Consider the following 19,700-nt stretch of genomic DNA (forward strand, 5'->3'; position numbering starts at 1 on the left):
TAATTGTTTATTGTTTGCTAGTCTTGGCCCTGAATAGAAGGAAAGCTCCTAGATAATCATTTAATACTTAGTGATCAGTGAAATAAGAATTTTAGGGTTACACATAACTCTTAGGGACTGCAAGTCAACTTCTTGAGACTATCTACAAGAGCATAAGAATTGCAGGTCATGAGTCTCGATTTCTAACCCTTGATCTGTCAGACCTTGGACCTACTTTCACATCTGTTTATCATGGGTATTAGACAAAAGTGTTTTCTCAATTCCCTCGCATTTCTAAGTTTCTGTGATCCAGTAATTTATTTTAAACAACTGATTTAACTCAGAAAGAGGTGTTCTAGTTTGCTAATGCTGCGGAATGCAAAACACCAGAGATGGCTTGGCTTTTATAAAAAGGGGGTTTATTTGGCTACACAGTTACAGTCTTAAGGCCATAAAGCATCCAAGGTAACACATCAGTAATCGGGTACCTTCACTGGAGGATGGCCAATGGTGTCTGGAAAACTTTTAGCTGGGAAGGCAGGTGGCTGGCATCTGCTCCAAAGTTCTGGTTTCAAAATGGCTTTCTCCCAAGACGTTCCTCTCTAGCAAGCTTGCTTCTCTTCAAAACGTCACTCAGCTGCACTGAGTTCCGTCTCTTTGAGTCAGCTCATTTATATGGCTCCACTGATCAAGGCCCACCCTGAATGGGTGGGGCCATGCCTCCATTGGAATATCTCATCAGAGTCATCACCCACAGCTGGGTGGGGCACATTCTAAGCAAATCTAATCAGCACCAAAATGTCTGCCCCACAAGACTACATCAAAGATAATGGTGTTTGGGGGACACAATACATTCAAAACTGGCACAGAAGGTATCTGTAACTGAAAGTTTCTGGTGGTTTTGACTAAAAGGTGCAAGTCACACCACCAGGGTCTGCTCACCCACCCACCCACTGTCAGGAATGGGGTGGTGTGCAACATTATGGCAATGGCTTTTCAGGAAAGCAACAACAGTGGTATGGTGACCTTTTATTACTGGTGCCTCTTTCTTTAAGAAGGCTAAATAATTATTGTCTTTCACTAGCTGTATGACTTTGGGCAGTTTCCTTAACCTCTCTGAGCCTCAGACAATAACTATTCACAGGCCAGATATCCCCAGCAATGCTAATGTAGTTAATCTTATTTTAAAAATGAAGAGAAAAGACGTCATTTTAAAATTATACTTGGAGCTCTGGGATTTAAATACTCTGCTAACATTTTTAAATTTGAGAAGTCTTGTTATAGTGGTTAATAGCACAAACTGGAGCCAGGTCACCAGGGTTCAAGTCCTTACTAACTCTGTACTTTGGACATGTTGCTTAACCTCTCTGTGCTTAATTTCCTCATCCTAAGTGGTGATGATACTAGTATTAATGGGATTCTATATCTATTGAAAGGATTAAATGGATGTATACATATAAAGCTCTTAGAACAGTGCCTGAAACATATTAAATGCTCAATAAGTGAGAGCTATTATTGGGGCAAGCATAAATGCTAACAGCCTCCTTACTTTCCCTTTTTAATTCTCTCTCTTTTTATTTTTATTGTAGCAACATATACTCTCAATTCTTAAAAGAAGGTCCACAGTGCTTGGTTAAGGGAGAGTAGAGAGTAGCCAGTCTAGAGACAACCCTGATAGCCAGTGCCATTCTGCAAGGGTGACATGGTAGCCAGAGTCAGTTTATAAGAAAGGCAAGCAGAGCCACTCCTTTCTGCTTCTCCCTCTTCTGCTTTCTCCTCTTCAGACTTATTTTCCTGAGTTCTCTACTCCCTGTATTTTTCTTGTGTTAACCTTGTTTTCTTTTTCCCTTATCTTACTTAGTTGGACATCTGTTTTCAAAAGCTGCCCTTCCCCTTTTCACCAAACCAATTGGCTTTCTAGAAGACTGCCTTCTATTTATTTTCCCTTCCTGATTCCCTCAGAACTCACAGTATTAAACATTCAAGGTGTGTATCACAATGAGAAGAAAGATGAACAAATTATTGGGTAACCGTTTCCTCTTCATTGTTGTTTTCATGGCCTCCCCAGAGTCTTCCCACCACCAACGCAGCCTGCCTACTGTCACTCACCAGCAAAGTTCACATCACAGAATTCATCAGTTCCTACTTTGAGTTTTTGCTGAGATCATCTTCTTTCTATTTTTTTTTTTTTTTGGTAATGGCTTTATTAAAATATAATTCACATAGTATACAATTCTCCCATTTAAAGTACACAGTTCAGTGGTTTTTAGTATATTCACAGTTGTGCAACCATCAATTTTAGAACATTTTTACCACCACAAAAAGAACTACCCCCTACCCTTTAGTGGTCACCTCTACCACTCCTATGTCCCCAGCCATAGGCAACCACTAATCTGCTTTCTGTCTTTAGGTTTGTCTCTTCTGTTCAATTATTTCTCACCTGCCAATCTTATTCTTTTTCAATGCAACTGGAAACTCACCTCTTTGGAGCCATTTGGACTCATCCCACCTGCTTGATCTCTGGTTTACTGGATCATTTCGGTTCTGACGAAGTACTGTGACCACATTTTCAATTTATAGATACACTGCTGCATGAAAGTTCTGAAGTTAATTCATAGATAATAGTCTCAACTCCCTGCTAAAGTTGGAGTCACCTTAAGGAGCAAGGGAACCGGTTTCTGGTTATTTTATATACCTTCCTGGAACCTTCTATCTTTAGTGGCCTGTTTTAGTGACACCTAATTCAGGTCTTCCTGATTCCAGAGCTCCTGGTGACATACCACTTAGGGAAATGATCCTTAATGTCATGTTTTCATTTCCAAACTCCATGTTCCTTATTTCTATCAAGAGCGCCCTCATCCTCTCACTCCCCAGACTGCATTTCCATTCCTTACATTCAATTATTTGCTAGTTTCTCTTAGTTATATTGATCAATTTTCTTTTCCCTTCATTGTTGTAATAGTTTCCTAACTTGATGTGCTTTCCATTCTTCAAAGCATAGCTCAAAATCGACTTAAAACAACAAACCAGCAGAGGTCACTTGTGTATTTGGATTAAGGGCCATTTTTATTTATATTCATTTTTGTGTAAAAACAGCATTAATAAATGAGAGATTCTACCCACTCGAATTATTTGCTGAATTGCATCTCCGAGTTTGGGTGCTTAAGGAGGTTGCAAATGGTAGATTCTAATTTGTTGAATGAATAAATGGATGTACTTCTGGCACTTTCTTCTCTCAACCTTAAATCAGTATTGATCACATGTATGTCTACCCAGCTGGAATGTAAAGCTCCAACAGGACTTCATTTCATTTTTCTGTCTTGCATGCTGTTCCAGAAATCATTAAATACCTCACCTTCCAATGTATTGACATTTTCATCTGTACACCCTACAATGAGAGCTTTGTTTCCAGGTTCCTTCTTGTAAACTCCCAACTCTCCAAACTTTGCCAAGTCTTTTCGCAATTCTAAGCCTGAGTTTCCTTATCTGTAAAATAGCCATAATAGAACCTATTCACAGGGTTGTTGGATTACTTTTGAGGTATAAAACTTCTCTTAGAGAGTTCTGGCCTCCTCAAGAAGGAAGTAAAGGAGGAAAAGAAGAAAAGGAAGTTAGAGAAAAGAAGGAAAGAAAAGAGAAACAGGCACTGAGTTAAACTTGAATGTCAGGGAGGTGCTCCTGGCCAGATCTGGCTAGCAGTAGAGCGTTCTGGGAGAGGGAGCCATTCTCCAATAGCCTGCCCTCCCCATCCCCTCCCCTCCTCTGCCCTCCACGCCCCTCCCCAGACCTTTTCACTGCTCTCAGTGGTTTGCAGCTTGGTAGCAGACTCCCGGGCGCCCGAGGCTTTTACTGGCAGCCAGGGCCCACCCTTCGGCGCCACACGGCCCTCGCGGGGTGTGTGGAGGGAGGAGAGGGGCTGGGGCGACTTCGGTGGCCTTTGTCGCACAGAACACAATATGGTAACTTAAGTAACACCAATTTTTTTTCTAAAGCAGGAATAAAATTAGCTCTCCCTGGCAGCTGGGTTGCATTCGCAGGGTGACGATTTTAGGCACGGGCCATGCAGCCGAGTGCGCGGGTTGGAATCCCGCTACTCCACTGAGGAGTGGCGAGTCTTCGGGATCGATTATTAAACTCCTCAGTCCTCCGTTTCCTCCCGTTTTGAGTGGGGACGGTATGAGGACCTACCTCAGGGGACTGGAATCTAGGCGGTACTTGGCAAATGTGAGCTCTTCATTAGGCACCCCCTACTCACCATAAAATTTTCTATTCCAACCCCCCATCCGCAGTATCTAGCTTTAGGGGCTGCTGGTAGGTCGGTCACCTCTCCTGGGTTCTAGCTGCCAGACTTTGTGAGTGACTTTCCAGGAAAAGTAGTTGCGGGGCTAAACAGGACTGAAAAGAAAAGCAAGAAGGAAAAGAAAGGTTTCTACCCTTTAATGCTGTAACTGAGGAATTAAGAATTAAATGATTGTGATTACTGAATCATTAAATAGATGCTTTTCTTTCTCTATTGTAGAATTGGCAGAAGTTAATACCTGAAATTACTGAAACTCAACTAGTCGCGGTCCTGTTTATACGTTTGTAATGGTTATCCTAGTCTAGTCACTAGTTTGTAATGGTTATTCTAGTCCAGTCTCAGCCCTGTGTATACTTACTATTGTAATGGTAACAACTCCATCCCCCCATTGTTTGAAACCATAAAAACCCTGAACTCCTTAAATTCAGGGAGACAGATTTTGGGGCTGATAGACCATCTGCTGTCCTGTTTCGTGGGTAGCATTGAATTATTTCTCTCTTTGAAACCCTGGTGTCATGGATTGTCTATTTGCATCAGGCTTTTGTCTGGTATCAGGACTGAGAATTGTGCTTTACCAAAAAGTAATTTTCAAATTTTTTTTTTTTTTTTGGTGATAACTGAAGAAGTTAAGCAAAGAATAAATTTGTTTCCAAATCTGTCCAAAGATTTCTTTAAATAACAAATCTTACTGAGTCCTACTTCTCCAATGTTATATTTACCTTGAATAAAACATTATTTAATTCAATTCACTGATGGAATTCTAATGTGTAGCAATTGAGCTTCACAGTGCCTAGAGAGTGTTCTGGTGACTTTCTCTTAAAGGCAATGAAAATAGTAAAGCTTACAAAATTTCAGGAGAGAGTATTTCAGTCATGTATTTATAATATAGTTTTTTATTAGTTTGAAGTACTGTGTGAATTCCCAGTATATAATACCCATAATCAAATAAAATGCAAATGGATCCCAAAGTAAAAATGGGCTATTTTTAAACTACCTATTGTAATTTTCCTATTAAATTTCACAAACATTAATATTTTCTTGTCCATATTTTAACATTTCCCCACAGTGATTGGGTTGAAAACCAGTGGACTGGAGGGTCCAGGCGTCCTTCTGCCCATCTTTAGCACCTCTGTGGGGAAGGCAGAGGAAAACCTTGAACAGGGGATCTATTTTGTACACAAGAAACACTGGGATGCTTTTTTTTTTTTTTTTAAATGTGTAGCGCCCACCTACCAGAGACTCTGATTTGCTTAGGCATCTGTATTTTTAAAAGCTCCACAAGTAATTCTAACATGCAGCCAGGGTTGAGAACCACTGGTTTAGGCAGAAGTGTTCCATTTGTTTTCTTATGGGTTGAATAAAGAGAAGTTACTCTTTATTTAAAGAGGGAATTAAGTAGTTGCAGGTAATATCAATAAGAAATTAAGAGACTTTCCCAATAGGAAAATCAATATAATGGAATTGTGTATCTAGAAATCTGAGTGAAGGAACATATTAAAAATTCTTAGATTTACTTTCCAGGCTGTATTCAATGTAATATTTGCAAATGATTGAATCAAGCCAAAGATAAAGAAGTGACTGGCATTACCCAGTGCGGTAGATTGAATCATGTAACCCAACAAAAGACATGCTCTTAATCTGCTTTCCTGTGGTGTGAACCCATTTGTAAACATGACCCTTTGAAGATGCATTATCAGTTAAGGTGTGGACTCATTTGTTAATAGGATCTCCAAAAATCCTATTTAGCTGTGTCTAAACTGAGTCAAGGTGGGCCTTAATCTGTATTCCTGAAGGCCTTATAAAGAGAAGCCAGAAGTCAGAGAAAGCCAAGGAGGAGGCCAGGGACAGGTAATGCCATGTGAAGGACCACTGCCATCCCCAGAACACTACCAACCCCTGGAGAAAGCATGGCCTTGCTGACATCTTGATCTTGGACTTTTAGCCTTCAAAATTGTGAGGCAGTGCATGCTTGTTGTTTAAGCCAACCAATTGTGTGGTATTTGTCTTAGCAGCTCTGGCAAACTAAGACAACCTGGTCAAAGGTTTTCTGTCTAAAGGTGACAAAGTATCTAATGGCATGTGACTTTCGCTGGTGTGAAAAAGAAAACAAAAAAGGATGAATAAAAGTGTTTATTATGCTATTTAAAGTACATTTCAAAATATTTTTCATTTAAAGTTGAGTCCCTTGCCTTCTCTTGCTGTGTGTGGTTTATTGCTTATTAACATTATACTTAAATATTTTACTTTTTGTTGGCATTAATAAAAGTTCTGTAGGGAAAAGGCTGACATATTTGAAAATGAAGTTTATAGATCCTCTGTTGATTTCACTTTTCTTGCCTATTCATGGTTCCATTAGCATGAATATTTAAGAAATGCCTGTATCAAAACAAAATATTAATTACACTTAACAATATACAAAACTGTTGGCCAAATAGTATCATTTCTGTGCTAACCTGAATTTTATCACTAAAACTCTTGTAACTAATATGTCCTTTACATAATATTTATCCTGTATAGGATTTAGCACATACATGATATCAGCTTTAAAGCAACTGATAATTTGTATAGAATCACTTTATAAAATAGAGTGATATACAATATACAATATTCTTCAGTGAATTAAGCAGATTTTCTAGGATTCAAAAAACTCGGGTAATTCTAAGTCCTATTTTTGTCATTATTTGACTGGATTGCTTTACTGTTCTGTGCCTCAGTTTCTTTACCCTTCATGTGAGATGATTTCTATTTCATAGATACATAAAGAATAACTGATAAAAATTATATTTTGCAAGTATAAAATATGATTAAAAATGATAAATAGTAATACTGATGTACTCTAATATAAACTAAAATAGAACTTTCCATTTAAAAATCTAAGTTTAGGTTCTCCTGTACCTTCTATCTCCCTTCCCAGTTAAATATGACATCTTCTTATGCTGTCTTGTGTTTAGTGATTTTCCATACTATGAATTTTAAGATTCAAAAATATGAAAAAACGTAGGAATGGAAATTTCAATATATCTTGGTATAACTTGGCAAAATAAACTTAATGAATTAAGTTCCAAGTTCATAAATAATTGAATAATCAAACTTTTTTTATGTGTAACTTGGCCATATGAAAGCAGTAACCATGTTTATTTTTATTATTTCTCAAAAACATAATATTGAAAATTTTGTTCTTAAAAAGGCTTAAGATCTGACATATATTTAGAAGGAACATTGTTTTCTAAGGACGTGATTTGCTAAATGATGCTAAATACGATACGGTAAATGAGACTCTATGGTTAACCTGCTTATACAGTGCTAATAGTAAGGAGAGATGAAGTGAGACCACAGTGCTCAAAGGGAATTCAAGAAGTTTCCAGTTACCTGGTTTGCAAAGTGTGCTCCTGAGTGCTGCAGAAGGGTGTGGGGAAAGGCTCACAGGGGCTTATGCCTTATTATGTTGAGCTTCACCATGGTACAGTTCTTTGGAAGGAAGGGTTTCTTGGGTAAAAAACGTTCTTTTATAATACTGAACCAGTCCATTATGCTCCCTCCAGACACTTGCCACGAGTACAATGGGGCTTCATTTTTGCAAAACTTCCAGACACTCTTAAGAACAATAGAGTTAGAAGGATGTTCACAAAGCTGATAAACAGAATTCCTGTAAGAGCAAACTTTGATCTAACAAATTCCATTATTTTCCTGATTTAAAAAAAAAAAAACCCTGGCATAAATAAAGCTTATTTAAACAGATTATACCCTTACATAACATTTTCCCATATTTGAAAGCCAAAAAATTCAGTTTTCTTAGAAACAATTAATAGACAGTTTCACTCTAGAAAAGAATTGGTCTCTAAAGCCTTAGACATATATATAATATGATGACTGGAGTCAGTATTTACAAAAACTTACAAACATGTATAAATGTTCCCCTTTTATGATATTAAAACGATGTAACATGTTCTGACTAGTTTGGTGAACTTGATAGTTGTTTTTGTGGGGATTGCTTGATGCTTGTTATAAACAATATGGGAAAGTATTATTTCTGAAAAGGCAATTACTCTAAGTGCTGGTGGCACTGTGTTCAGTGGACTTTCCTAACATTCATGCTGATGGATGTAAAGTTTGCATGCAGAAGATAACAGCATAAAAGAACATTTAGATCATAGACCAAAGTATGTTAACAGTATACACATGCAAGCACTACTTTATTTCCATGAATAAAGCTCATCAGCCATTTTTTTGATTGGCCCCACCAACCAAAAATCAGGTTATGATTTTGAAAGGTGTTATCATTACTCTGGTGGGACCAGTGAATGAAAAATGTTCCTGCCCTCATTTGGATAGAACTTAATTGTTAAGAATTCTGATTCAGGAGCAGTCAATGTTGGGAGAGCAAGAACTCAATAGACACCATCTCAACTTGAAGCAATGGAAAGCTGCCATCAGGGTAATATTGAAAAAATCTCAGAATTAAGTACCATAAAACAAAGATTTATAAAAAAATTTATAAAATTTTTTTAGAAATTACCATTTTAGCCCACAGTTGGTATCAAGGAAATCATTAATTAAAAAATAAGAGAAGATAACAAAAACGTGCCACTCTGAGGTATATCACGTCATTTAAAAATACAGTATAATATGGCACCTTGCTCTATCAAAATTAAACTATCAAACTTAATTGTGATAACTTGCAGTGACCTTTATGAAGGTCAGTTCTTTAGTTCTGCCACTTAGGCCTTATATTTAGTACTACAATAACGTTCCAATTTAGGTTAATTTTGGAAGGTTTGGTAAGTCATTCAGGGGAGGAGTTTAAACTTCATTTTGTATGCTAGGAGAAAAGTTTGTTTTGAAATATTATATAATCAAGATAAACAAAAATGCTTCAAGTTTTAAGAGAATAACTTGTTCGAATAGTTTGATACTTGAAATTTACAAATAAATAACTTGAAACAAAAACATATCACTAGAATATTACTGTATGATTAGCATTATTCGAACAATTCTAGTTCAGGATATATTTTGTTGAAGATGATTAAATTACTTTTCTTTCAAATTTTCTAATTCTGATTGCCTTACTTTTATAATTAGTGCAGATTAGTGAGGTGTGACTTTGATTCTTAGCCATTTCAGGAGACATATAGAAAGAGTTGAAAGAGGACTGTTTAAAATCAGAACCTGTCCAATCACCAGTCCCTCCACTTAACCTTTCTGACCTTGATTTTTTCCTTTGTAAATCAGGCATAATATCTACCTCAATGATTAAGTGAGAGCACTTTATAAATATTATAGCACTACATAAATGTTAGAAATTACTCTTCAGAACCACTTGTTCATTTTTCTGTAGGTGAAGAAGAGAACTTTATTTGACACATCTTCACAAACTACTTTGTCCTTTAGTCAGTATTAGTTTTCTACTTTAGGAAAATGATGTCTGTATACAATCTTTGGTCAGCTCTACTTTAGGTTTTTTGTTTTACTTTGTTTTGTTTACTAGTACTGATGAAATAAGAGTAATTTTTAATTTAACAAAATTTTCAAATATGAATGGTTTCAAATTTTTAAAATCAGTTTTCAGCCATAATACTAAAACATTTAGGATATCAGAATAATGATAGGTTGTTTCAGATCTGAGGTGGGTTGCCAGACCCTTAAATGTCCTCTTACCTGGTTCCCTTTGAAAATTCAATATTGGTAGTTTATGTATTTTTGAAACACCTTGCAATTGTCTTACAAGCTTGGTTGTGGTAAATTTCTTTAAAATATTTTCTTTCAAAAAATTTTGCTAAGTAGATCTTCTACAATTAAAAGAAAAAACAGTATCTCTGTAATAAATGTAAGAGGATTAGTTGTCATCCATCATGCCAATGCAAGCTAGGTCTTTCTTTCCAGTGCAGCAACATATTTTAGGGCAACAAAGTTCAGAATGGATACAATGGCCTGTTCAGAAAAGCATGCAAGTTAAATCAGGTCATTTCTTTTAAGTCAGTATGATAAATTTGTTCCCTAGACCCTGACCATGGAAAGAGAGATACAGGAAGTCAATGTAAAATGCAGACATGCCAGTTCTGTTTGTCCACTTTACAGCTACCTAATATTGGGCTTTATTTCCTTTTCTTCTTCTTCCTCTTCACTATCATCAACCTGTTGTATGACCAGATCAGCAGACCCATCCTCTACAATTTCCACATATGATCTACTCTCATCTTCGCTCAAGTGCCATCTGGAATCTTTGCCTCCTTCTGATGGGGACATAAGATGATGCTCAGCTTCCAAGTCAATGGGGAGGCTGTCTATGCCGACTTCAGCAAGGCACTCATTACAGAGTCTGTAGCGCCTGGTTCCTTCCTGAACCACTTGCCCCGTTAGATCAGTCACATGGCGTTTGCATTTTCTGCAGATTAGTTTGCATGCCTGGTGAATCTGCATAGAGATTTAAATAGTGATAAAAATGATTTTTCAGACGTAGGATAGTTTGATATTTTAAGTACCAATTTATAAGAGTAAGATGTTCAAGGCGAGGTACTAAAACTTAAATTAACATCTAATTATTAGAAAAAGATCAGAAGTTTTGGTGATAAAATTGATGTCACAGAAATAGTAAACATCAGCTTTCTCCAAACAATGGCTATAATGTGTTTATTAATAATAAAATAATATTGTTTTATAATAATTTTATAACAAAATATTAACATACAAAATATAAATATAAAATTATTTCCCATCTCCTTTAATCCAAGAGTATATTAATATTTGTGGTAACAAGGGGATACCTCTCCATAGTGATAAAAATCACAAACACTTACTATGTGCCATGTACTGTTCTAAGGACTTTACATATATTAATTCAAGAACAAAACCTTTCTGTTTCATGTGAAGATTGATTTTTTGTTATTTCACCAGAGAGAGAAAAAATGATGCCCAAAACTTAAATTTATCAATATTTTTTGATAGAAGGACTACCTGCCATTTTTATTAATGAAACTGATCTACTAGAAAGAGGACTGGACTAGGAATTGGAAGGCTTGGGGTCTACACCTGGTTTAGTCATTTACTAACTAAAAGGTATTTGGGGATATGGGACAAGTAATTCAACATAATAATCTACTTCCAGGGTGACAGTCAAGATATTTACCAACTGGTAAGGGATAGGTACCACCTGAACAGATTAGAAGCCTGACTACTCAGAAAGGACACTGGTCATAATTAACCACTACAGTGGTTCTGCTACATATCAGCCTATTACTAACACTGTATGTTTCCTTATGACAAACGGGGAGACTATTCACAGGGTTGATGTGAGGAACAAATGAGTTAATATGTGTGAAATGCTTTGGTAAAAATCTGTAATTGAAAAATAATAATATATTATAATTTTGTTAGTAATAAATTTTGTTCAATTGCTGTCAGAACAGATTATTGGTTATAATCTAAAATTATTAGAATTGTATAATGTTTAATTAATATTTATGGCATATTCATTTAGATAAAGTCAGAACAGTATGGAAATAGGTCTCCAAACACAAACAAGAAAATTAATACGTTCTGGTAAAAGAGCTAAGAAAAATGTATGGGTTACCACCCAGTACAGTTATTATCTTATGCTTAACAGATGACATATTAATCAGTAAATATTAAAAGGACATAATTTGAATGTACTCTTTATCTCGTCTTAGATACTAATATTATGAGTATTATGTGTAGTATGGTTTTTGTTACAAAATTCTGACACAGATTCATGTACAAGTGGGACCCGGTGCCCAGGAAGAAATACCCCCCATTCTAATACAATTATGAAGTCAAAGAAATTAAGTTAAACATGATAATGTTAAAATTGAGAATATCAACATGAAATCATACAAACACACACACACACACACACACACACACACACACACAATCTCCACCGACATAGTCTAGAAGAATAATAGCCCAATAACAATGAGCACCCTGGCTGTACAAATTTTGGTCTCTAATTTCATTCCCCACTAAAAGGAACCAGGGCTCCTTTGAGAAATGTCTGTTTCAGTTTTCTGGCAGGGAAAGTACAAGGTGAACCTAGGGCTCTTTTGGGGCCAGAAAATAGGACACTTTCAAAATTTAATGGAGTTGCTCCAAGGTACCCCCAATGGAAAAAACTGTGATAAATCAAATATGAAAAAGAATAATTGTTGTGTTTCAAACACAATAAACCAATGAAAATTTATGACCATACTGCTATTTAAAAAAACAGAGCCAGAAAAAAGCTCATATGATATCATTTGAGACTGCTATTAAAACAACTCTTTACTTTGAAAACTGGTAAAGGAAAAGAATTAACCATTCATTCTGCTTTTCCTATAGGAAATATATTTTAAAGTAACTAAATAGCCCAGGTGATGAAAGAGAGCTTATTTTATAGAATTCCAGATTCTATATTAGAAGAAATTATTAAAATTAGTAAATCATCATCCCAAAATTCCAAATAAAATTATTAATTCAGGCAGAAATTATCAACTGGTGTTAATACCATTAAATGAATGGTTGATGGAGAACTGGATAGTCATTTAATGCCCAAATAGCTCTATACAGAATCCTTTCTAATCACAAGGGGGCAGCTTTAACTCTACAATAGTGAGATCACATCAGCCTAATCTAGTGATCAATCTTGACAACATTAATGATGAGTTTACTAGACATTATTATGTGTCTCCTGATATGACACAAAATGAAATGTACAATTTCATCTTTGTGTTCTAGCTGAAAGTGTTTAATTTGAATTAAAGCCTTAAGATAAAACTTCTATTTTATAGAAAATAAATAAGAAGGATAGAGAAACAAGCTAAATGACACCATGTAGAAGCAAGCAGAAAAATCCATAGGTAGGATATTTTGTCAATTGCCTCAGCTTCTTCAATGTCGGAGTTACAAAAAAGAAAAAGGGACCACACTAGATTAAAAAATATACTCACGGGGCCCAATGGTGCAGTGGAATACCTGGTTCTAGATTAGATTCTGGCTTGAACAAGCTAGCTATAAAAAGTATTTGGGGGACCATGGTGAAATCCAGAACTGGACTGAGTGTTAGAGCAGATAAAATTTTATTGAGATGGAAGCATAATGATTATTCATTAAAGAAAGCAGGATACAAAGTAGCTTGTACAGTATAATCACATTTTGGTTAAAAAATACATATATATGCACAGAAAAAGTTCTGGAAGAATATATGATAAAGTGTTAAGAAAAGTAATATCTTAGAAGTAAAATATACTACTTTTATTTTCTTATTTTTACTGCTATCTATTCTCTTACTTTTTATAATATGTATATATATTTCTTTTGTAATAATAAAAAGTTGTTTCTGACTTTTAAAAATCCAGTTTCACGAGCTACACGAAGACAGAGACCGTTTGTTTTGCCCATTGCTATGTACCTAGCACTTAGAACAGGGTATGACACATAGTAGGTGCGCAACATATTTATTGAATAAATAATTATTAAGCAATGCATGAAGAAATCACTTTAAATTACCCTCTGGGTTTTTCCACTGTTCTTTAAAATTAAAAGGAGTTCTTATGCATACAATAGAAGTACCAGTTACAGAACTCCAGATTTTGGGGAAAATCTTGCTGTAAGATGAACAGAATAATTCCAATGTTACTTCTTTATGAAACCACCAGGACTATGAACTGTAAATTCCTTGAAATTTTTCTGACTGCCGATGGTCGAGTCCCTGTTTGGGAGTGGCTCTATGGCTCACCCTGCTTCTTTCCTTGATGAGACTAAAGAAAAACTAGGGGGGGACTAGACAGGGGGTGTGGTGGAGAGAGGCCAGACAGCAGCATAACTAGACTAAAATCCTACCAGGTGAGGAGGATTCAAGAACCATTAGGTGATGCTGAGTATCTGAAGTGGTGATCCTGACTCAGACTTTTGAACTTTATACAGTTTACATTGTCTTTGGCTCTGGAAAGATCAGCATATAAAAACATATTAGAGTTTAAGTGAATTAAAATGAAAATATAAAACTATTTAGCATCAAAAGAAAACTCTACTTCAAGGTCTCAGAGGACAATACAATCTATATAAATATTAAATTATGCATTATGTGCAAAGTGAAAACATTAAGTGGGAAATTTCTGAATATGGTAGAGTTGTGTGAAAACAGTTTCCCTCAGTAAATTAGATTATCCTACAGCAGATAAATGCACACATTTCTTAAGAAGCAAAATGATGAAAAATTTCATATACATACTGTTCGAAAATGGCTACTTAGATGGTCTAGCCTGCTAAATCTTTTCCCACAGGCTTGACACGGATAGGGCCTTTCTCCTGTGTGACAACGAAGATGGCGTTTTAGGTCTGCTTTCCGCTTCACCACATGTGTGCAGTATGGGCACTTGAATCGCATCCTGGGCAGATCATCTGTCATGAGACAGTTTTATTAAATCACTGGAAAGTTCATTGTCATAATTCTAACATCATAACATAAAGAAACCCAAAAAAAGTTGGTGAGAGCAATCTTGGAAGGGTGTTTGAAAAGGAGAAGAAAGCAATTTTATTAAGGCTAGGTTGCCAATGTAATCCTAAGTACAGAACTGTAAACTTCAGTACTTGATACATTTATTCACAGTCTGGCTAAAGTTAGTAGGCTGCCACCCTTGTTGTTTTATTTAATATTGTAGAATCACTAGTTTGTTGGGTTTTTTTGAGAAATTTTAGGTTTACAGAAAGATCATGCACACAATACAGAATTCCCATGTACCTGCTCACATTTTTAACGTTTTTCATTAGTGCGGTACTTTTGTTATAATTAATGAGAAAATATTATTATAATTGTAGAGTCACTAGATTTTAAATGTCAAAAAGTAGTACTGGATTTTAACACTGTAAACACAATCCAAAAGAAGTTTAAAAGAAGTATTTAATATTTAAGCTTTTAAGTAACTTGTTTTGTTTACATGCCTTTATCCCCTGCCTTTTCTTTTGATACAGTTATATTTTTTAAAGGTGAAAAAAAAAGCTCAAGGATTTCTTATTTTTTTTTTTTTTTTTAAACTCATAAATTCAAAAGGCTAATTTTGTTTGGAGGCAAACCTCATCAATTTATCAGTTGTAAAACAGCAACTTCATTACTGAAGTTAGATTTAAATAACTTAGAATTTTAGAAGTGCAGAACCCAAATGAATGGGGAGGAGGGGTAGTTCTTTGAAACTACCAACCTACCTAGTCTTTCTTCATTTTACTACTGTCACCAAAATGACATGTCTCATGTTGTTGCACACTGGTCAACTGTAGAATTAGAGTATCAATGCTAAAAGTTTTGTGTTGGGTTTTAAAAATATGTATGTATTTATATCTTGATAAATTCATATTTAGCCTAATTTCTTTTAGTTAGTGGGCCTGTGAACCTTTGCAAATATGCATGGTCGCTCAAACTTTTTTGTATAAAAATACTCCTCCCTAAGTGAATACTCAGAAAAAAAATAGACTGAAAATAAGTGTCTCAGGGATTCAACTGTTTAGAAAAGAGCTTTAAATATTTAACAGTAATCTTACTACCCACAGATCTAGCTGTGGGAAATCATGGTTTTTAACCCTCAGTACTCTATTGTTTTGACAGTCTTTAAATTTATTCAGTACTTTACATTTTTAAAAACTGTTTTTATTAAACAAATTTCATTAGAAAAGTATAATTTTTACAAAAAGTCAATTCTTACCATTGGCTTAACTACCCATAATAACTAAACTTAAGGGCATATTGGCAAAGGTTGATTTCTATAGGAGATTGGAACTGGATTGAGGGACTTAAGTTTTTCTTTTGGGTACCTGGAAAACTTCCAGATGTGACCTCAGATCCTTGACTGTGCTGATAACCAACAGGAGTAGAATCCATTTCAGCATCAATTTGTGCTTGTTCTTCAGATTGGGAAATGTGGCTGGAAGAATCAGATGTCCGTAATTCTCGTTTGCTTGACTTACAAGGAGCGTCAGAAGGCTGTGACAATCTCAAATGTTTGGACTTTTTAATGGAATCTTTCCTTTGTTCATGCTTGGCCAAGGGTTGTTGAGTATTCCTTTGGGAGGCTGGATGGTAATTATACTTATTCCAAGGTTTTCCACTTGTTAAACCTGTTCCTTGATCTGGGCTCACATGAGAATGTGGAGAACTGCTTTCTTCTTGCCATCCACTGCTATAGAAAGAAGAACGTTCTATACCATTAGAACTGGCATCTTTATCTGAGAGACTGAAATAGCGATCTTTTTCTTTCTCACTAATGTCCAATGAGGATTTAATAAAGGTTTTACAGACACTAATGACATCGGTCATCTGAAGGAAGCTAGCAGCTGACATCACTTCTATGACGTTCTGACCAGTAAGAGACAGTTTGCCAGAATAGACGAAGTCCAGGATAACTGTAAAAGTGTCAGGGGAGAAAGCCTGGAATGTAGCTGTGGTTGGCAGACTTGTCTCCTTTGAATTCTGAGAAAGAAGCATTTTAAAATAGCCACTACTAGCAAATAACACGTTTCGATGTGCTTTGAAGACTTTCCCTTCAACTAGAATACTGCAATCACAAAATACATCTTGCCTGCGCTGCTCATTCAGTTGTTGCAGAAGGTGAGACTGATGAGAGGAGATCTCCATTCTAAAGGGGAAAAGACACACGTGGTTACCAAAAACTAAATACCATTGTTTTCCTAGAGTGAGGCAACTAAAATAATGATCAAAATCCTTTTTCTTTTTTCCATGAAAAACACTTCTTGGAGAATATAGTCCTCAGAGAAGATATCAGGTTTCAACTTTAGAAGGTATTTAATACTATACTATTAATTATTAGGTTTTTAGAAAATGGCTTGTTCAGTCAGCAAATTTTATTGAGCATCTTCTATAAATCAGGCACCCTGCACCAATATGCTGAACTAAATAGACTTGGCTCCTGTCCTCATGGAACTTTCCATCTAGAAGAGGTATCAGGCATTAAACAAATACCCATATGAAATTATAATGACAAGCTAAGTGCTAAGGCAGAAAGTGGGTGCTATGAGTAGTATAAAACGGTAAGCTAGCTTAGATTGGTTGGAGAGTTAGGAAAATTTCTCTGAGAATTTGCATTTAAGCCGACACCTCAACGGTGACCAAGAATTAGCCAGGTGGAGAGTGAGGAAAAAGACTTCTGGTTTCAGCAAAGTGGTCTAGAAAGTGCTAAAACTTTCCTGCCACAAATTCCTAGGGATGCTGGGTAAAATATAACCAAGATTTTTTAATGTATGGCTAGGCTTGCAAGAAAGACAAAGACATCCTCAGATGCCACTAGTGAAAAGAGAGTTGAACCAGAGATGCAAGCTCAAGAGAATGGACCAGAAATAGGTTATGTGAGGTGCGAAGTAGGAGCAACCTCAGTGAAAAGGAACTAGTAAACTTTGCCCATAAGTTCAGGGAAAAGGTAAAAAAAAAAAAAAAAGCTTGTCTTTGCCAGGGCCTCGGTGGGGAAAAAAGTCCTAGGTAAGGTATTTAAACCTGGGAGTGTGCCTTGTGAAGCAGCACTGGAGTCCAAATTTATATTATCTGTTCAGGATGTGAAACCTCATACTGAAAAATTACATGAAAATTAATCCTGGGTTGGTGGGGCCCCTGGGCACCTTGCAGAAACAAATGCTCTCAGAACCCAAGCTAGGTAGGAAGCACGCTCTGTTTAAGAGCAAGAACTCAAAATCATTCCCCTCTTTATTTATACAAAGTGGATCATTTCCAAAATTGTACAAATGTGATGTCTAATATCTCTAACTTAAAAACAAACAAACAAAATCCCTCCGTTGATCTCTCGTCTTTCTCTGGCGACTCCACCATTTCTCTGCTTTCTTTATGCAAAATTCATTAAAGGAGGGTTTATTTTTTATTTATTTTTTATTTGCTATCTCCACTTCTCCTGTTCTCCCTTCAACTAACTCCAGTGAAGTTTTCATCCCTATCACTTCTTCAAAACCATTCTTTTCAAGGTCATCAGTAATTTGTATGTTGCCAAATTCAGTGGTCATTTCTTTGACCTCATTTTACTGTCCTAGCTGATGACTTTTTTTGTCCTAAAACAACTTCACTTGACTTCTTGGACACCCCTCCTTCATGGTTCTCCTCCTACCTCACTGGCCAACACTACTCAGTCTCCTTTGCTGGTTCTTCTCCATTTTCCTCATCTCTAAGTGCTGGAATGCCCCAGGACTCAGGTTTCAGATCTCTTCTCTACCTGTATCATTCACTAGGTGATCTCATACAGTCACATGGTTTAAATGCCATCTTTGTGCTTTTAACTCCCCAATTTACATATCCAGCCCCTGGCCTCTGCCCTGAACCTCAGACACATATATCTAACTCTTTACCTGCATCTCCATTTAGATGTTTAATAGCCATCCTAAGCTTAACATGTCCAAAACCATACTCTTAATTTGCCCCAACCTAAGCCCGCTTTTCCTAGAGTCTTATCCATCTCAGGAAACGGTAACTCCATTCTATCAGCTGTTTAGGCCAAAAACATGGAGTCACCTTTTAGTCCATGTTGTCGGCTTTACCTTTAAAACAGATCCAAAATCTTACCAGCTCTCTCCACTCTGCTGCTACCACCTTGATCCAAGTCATCATCATCTATCACCTAGAGGCCATTACAATAGCTCAAGTGATATCCTTGAAACTTCAGTCTAGTTTGAAAACAGCAGCCAGGGTGATCCTTCTAAAACTTAAGTGAAATCATGTTCCTCCTCCGTTCAAAACCTTCCAGTAGTTCCCATGACCTGAAAAGCTCAACATGACCTGCCCCCTCTCCCCACCCCCTGCGTTCTAGCTGCATGGGCCTCTGTTCTTCCTGAACATTCCACACATGTTCTTGTTGCACAGCTTTTGCACTTGCCATTCCTTCTGCTTGGACCATTCTTCCCCAGGCTAGACACATAGCTCATATTCTCACTTCTTTTAGGTCTCTGCTCAAATGTTACCTTATCAGAGAGTCTTTCCTTTACCATCCTATATAAGTTTCCCCTCCATGTCTGTTTCTATATTTTGGGTTTTTTTCCTTCCTTTTAGCATTTGCTATCATCAGACATATTATGTATTTATTTGTTAATGGTCTGTTTTCCCCTTCTAGAATTTAAGGTTTAAGAGAGGAGAGACTTTGCCTGTTTTATTTATTCGTGTATCCCCAGCAACCTGAACAGCACGTGGGCACAGTAGATGCTCAATCAATGCTGTTGAAGGAATGAATCAAAAATGTTAAAACACACATGGAAATCATTCTTTATAAAGGAGAATCAGCAGATGTAACAGACAGGAGAATTAGAGTCCCAAGAACTTCAGCAAATAGAATAAATATCTGATAGACTTTTTGAAAAAGTATGTTTAAAATAGTTAAAGAGATAAAAAAATTATATAGAATAACATATAGCTATGAATAAAGACACTAGA

At 36.2% G+C, this 19,700-nt stretch overlaps 1 protein-coding gene across 4 annotated transcripts in view; it reads right to left on the reverse strand.

Moving 5' to 3' along the window:
- Positions 1-5,458: 5,458 nt before the first annotated feature.
- Positions 5,459-19,700, reverse strand: part of ZBTB8A (zinc finger and BTB domain containing 8A) — a 102,207-nt gene continuing 87,965 nt past the window's right edge. For 2 of the 4 annotated variants that reach the window (XR_005215445.1, XR_005215444.1), the window contains 5 exons: positions 16,076-16,896; positions 14,502-14,671; positions 10,359-10,690; positions 7,649-10,065; positions 5,459-6,655 (listed from right to left, as the gene is read on the reverse strand). Coding sequence is in view for 1 of the 4 variants with exons in the window: in XM_037827839.1 (XP_037683767.1) it covers positions 10,053-10,065; positions 10,359-10,690; positions 14,502-14,671; positions 16,076-16,895 (1,335 nt within the window). In the remaining 3 variants the exon portion in view is untranslated. Of the gene's footprint in view, positions 10,066-10,358; positions 10,691-14,501; positions 14,672-16,075; positions 16,897-19,700 lie in introns of all 4 variants that reach the window. The other 2 variants (XR_005215446.1, XM_037827839.1) reach the window with 2 other exon arrangements.

The sequence above is a fragment of the Choloepus didactylus genome, chromosome 2, assembly GCF_015220235.1.
Source record: "Choloepus didactylus isolate mChoDid1 chromosome 2, mChoDid1.pri, whole genome shotgun sequence".
NCBI classification, from domain to species: domain Eukaryota; kingdom Metazoa; phylum Chordata; class Mammalia; order Pilosa; family Megalonychidae; genus Choloepus; species Choloepus didactylus.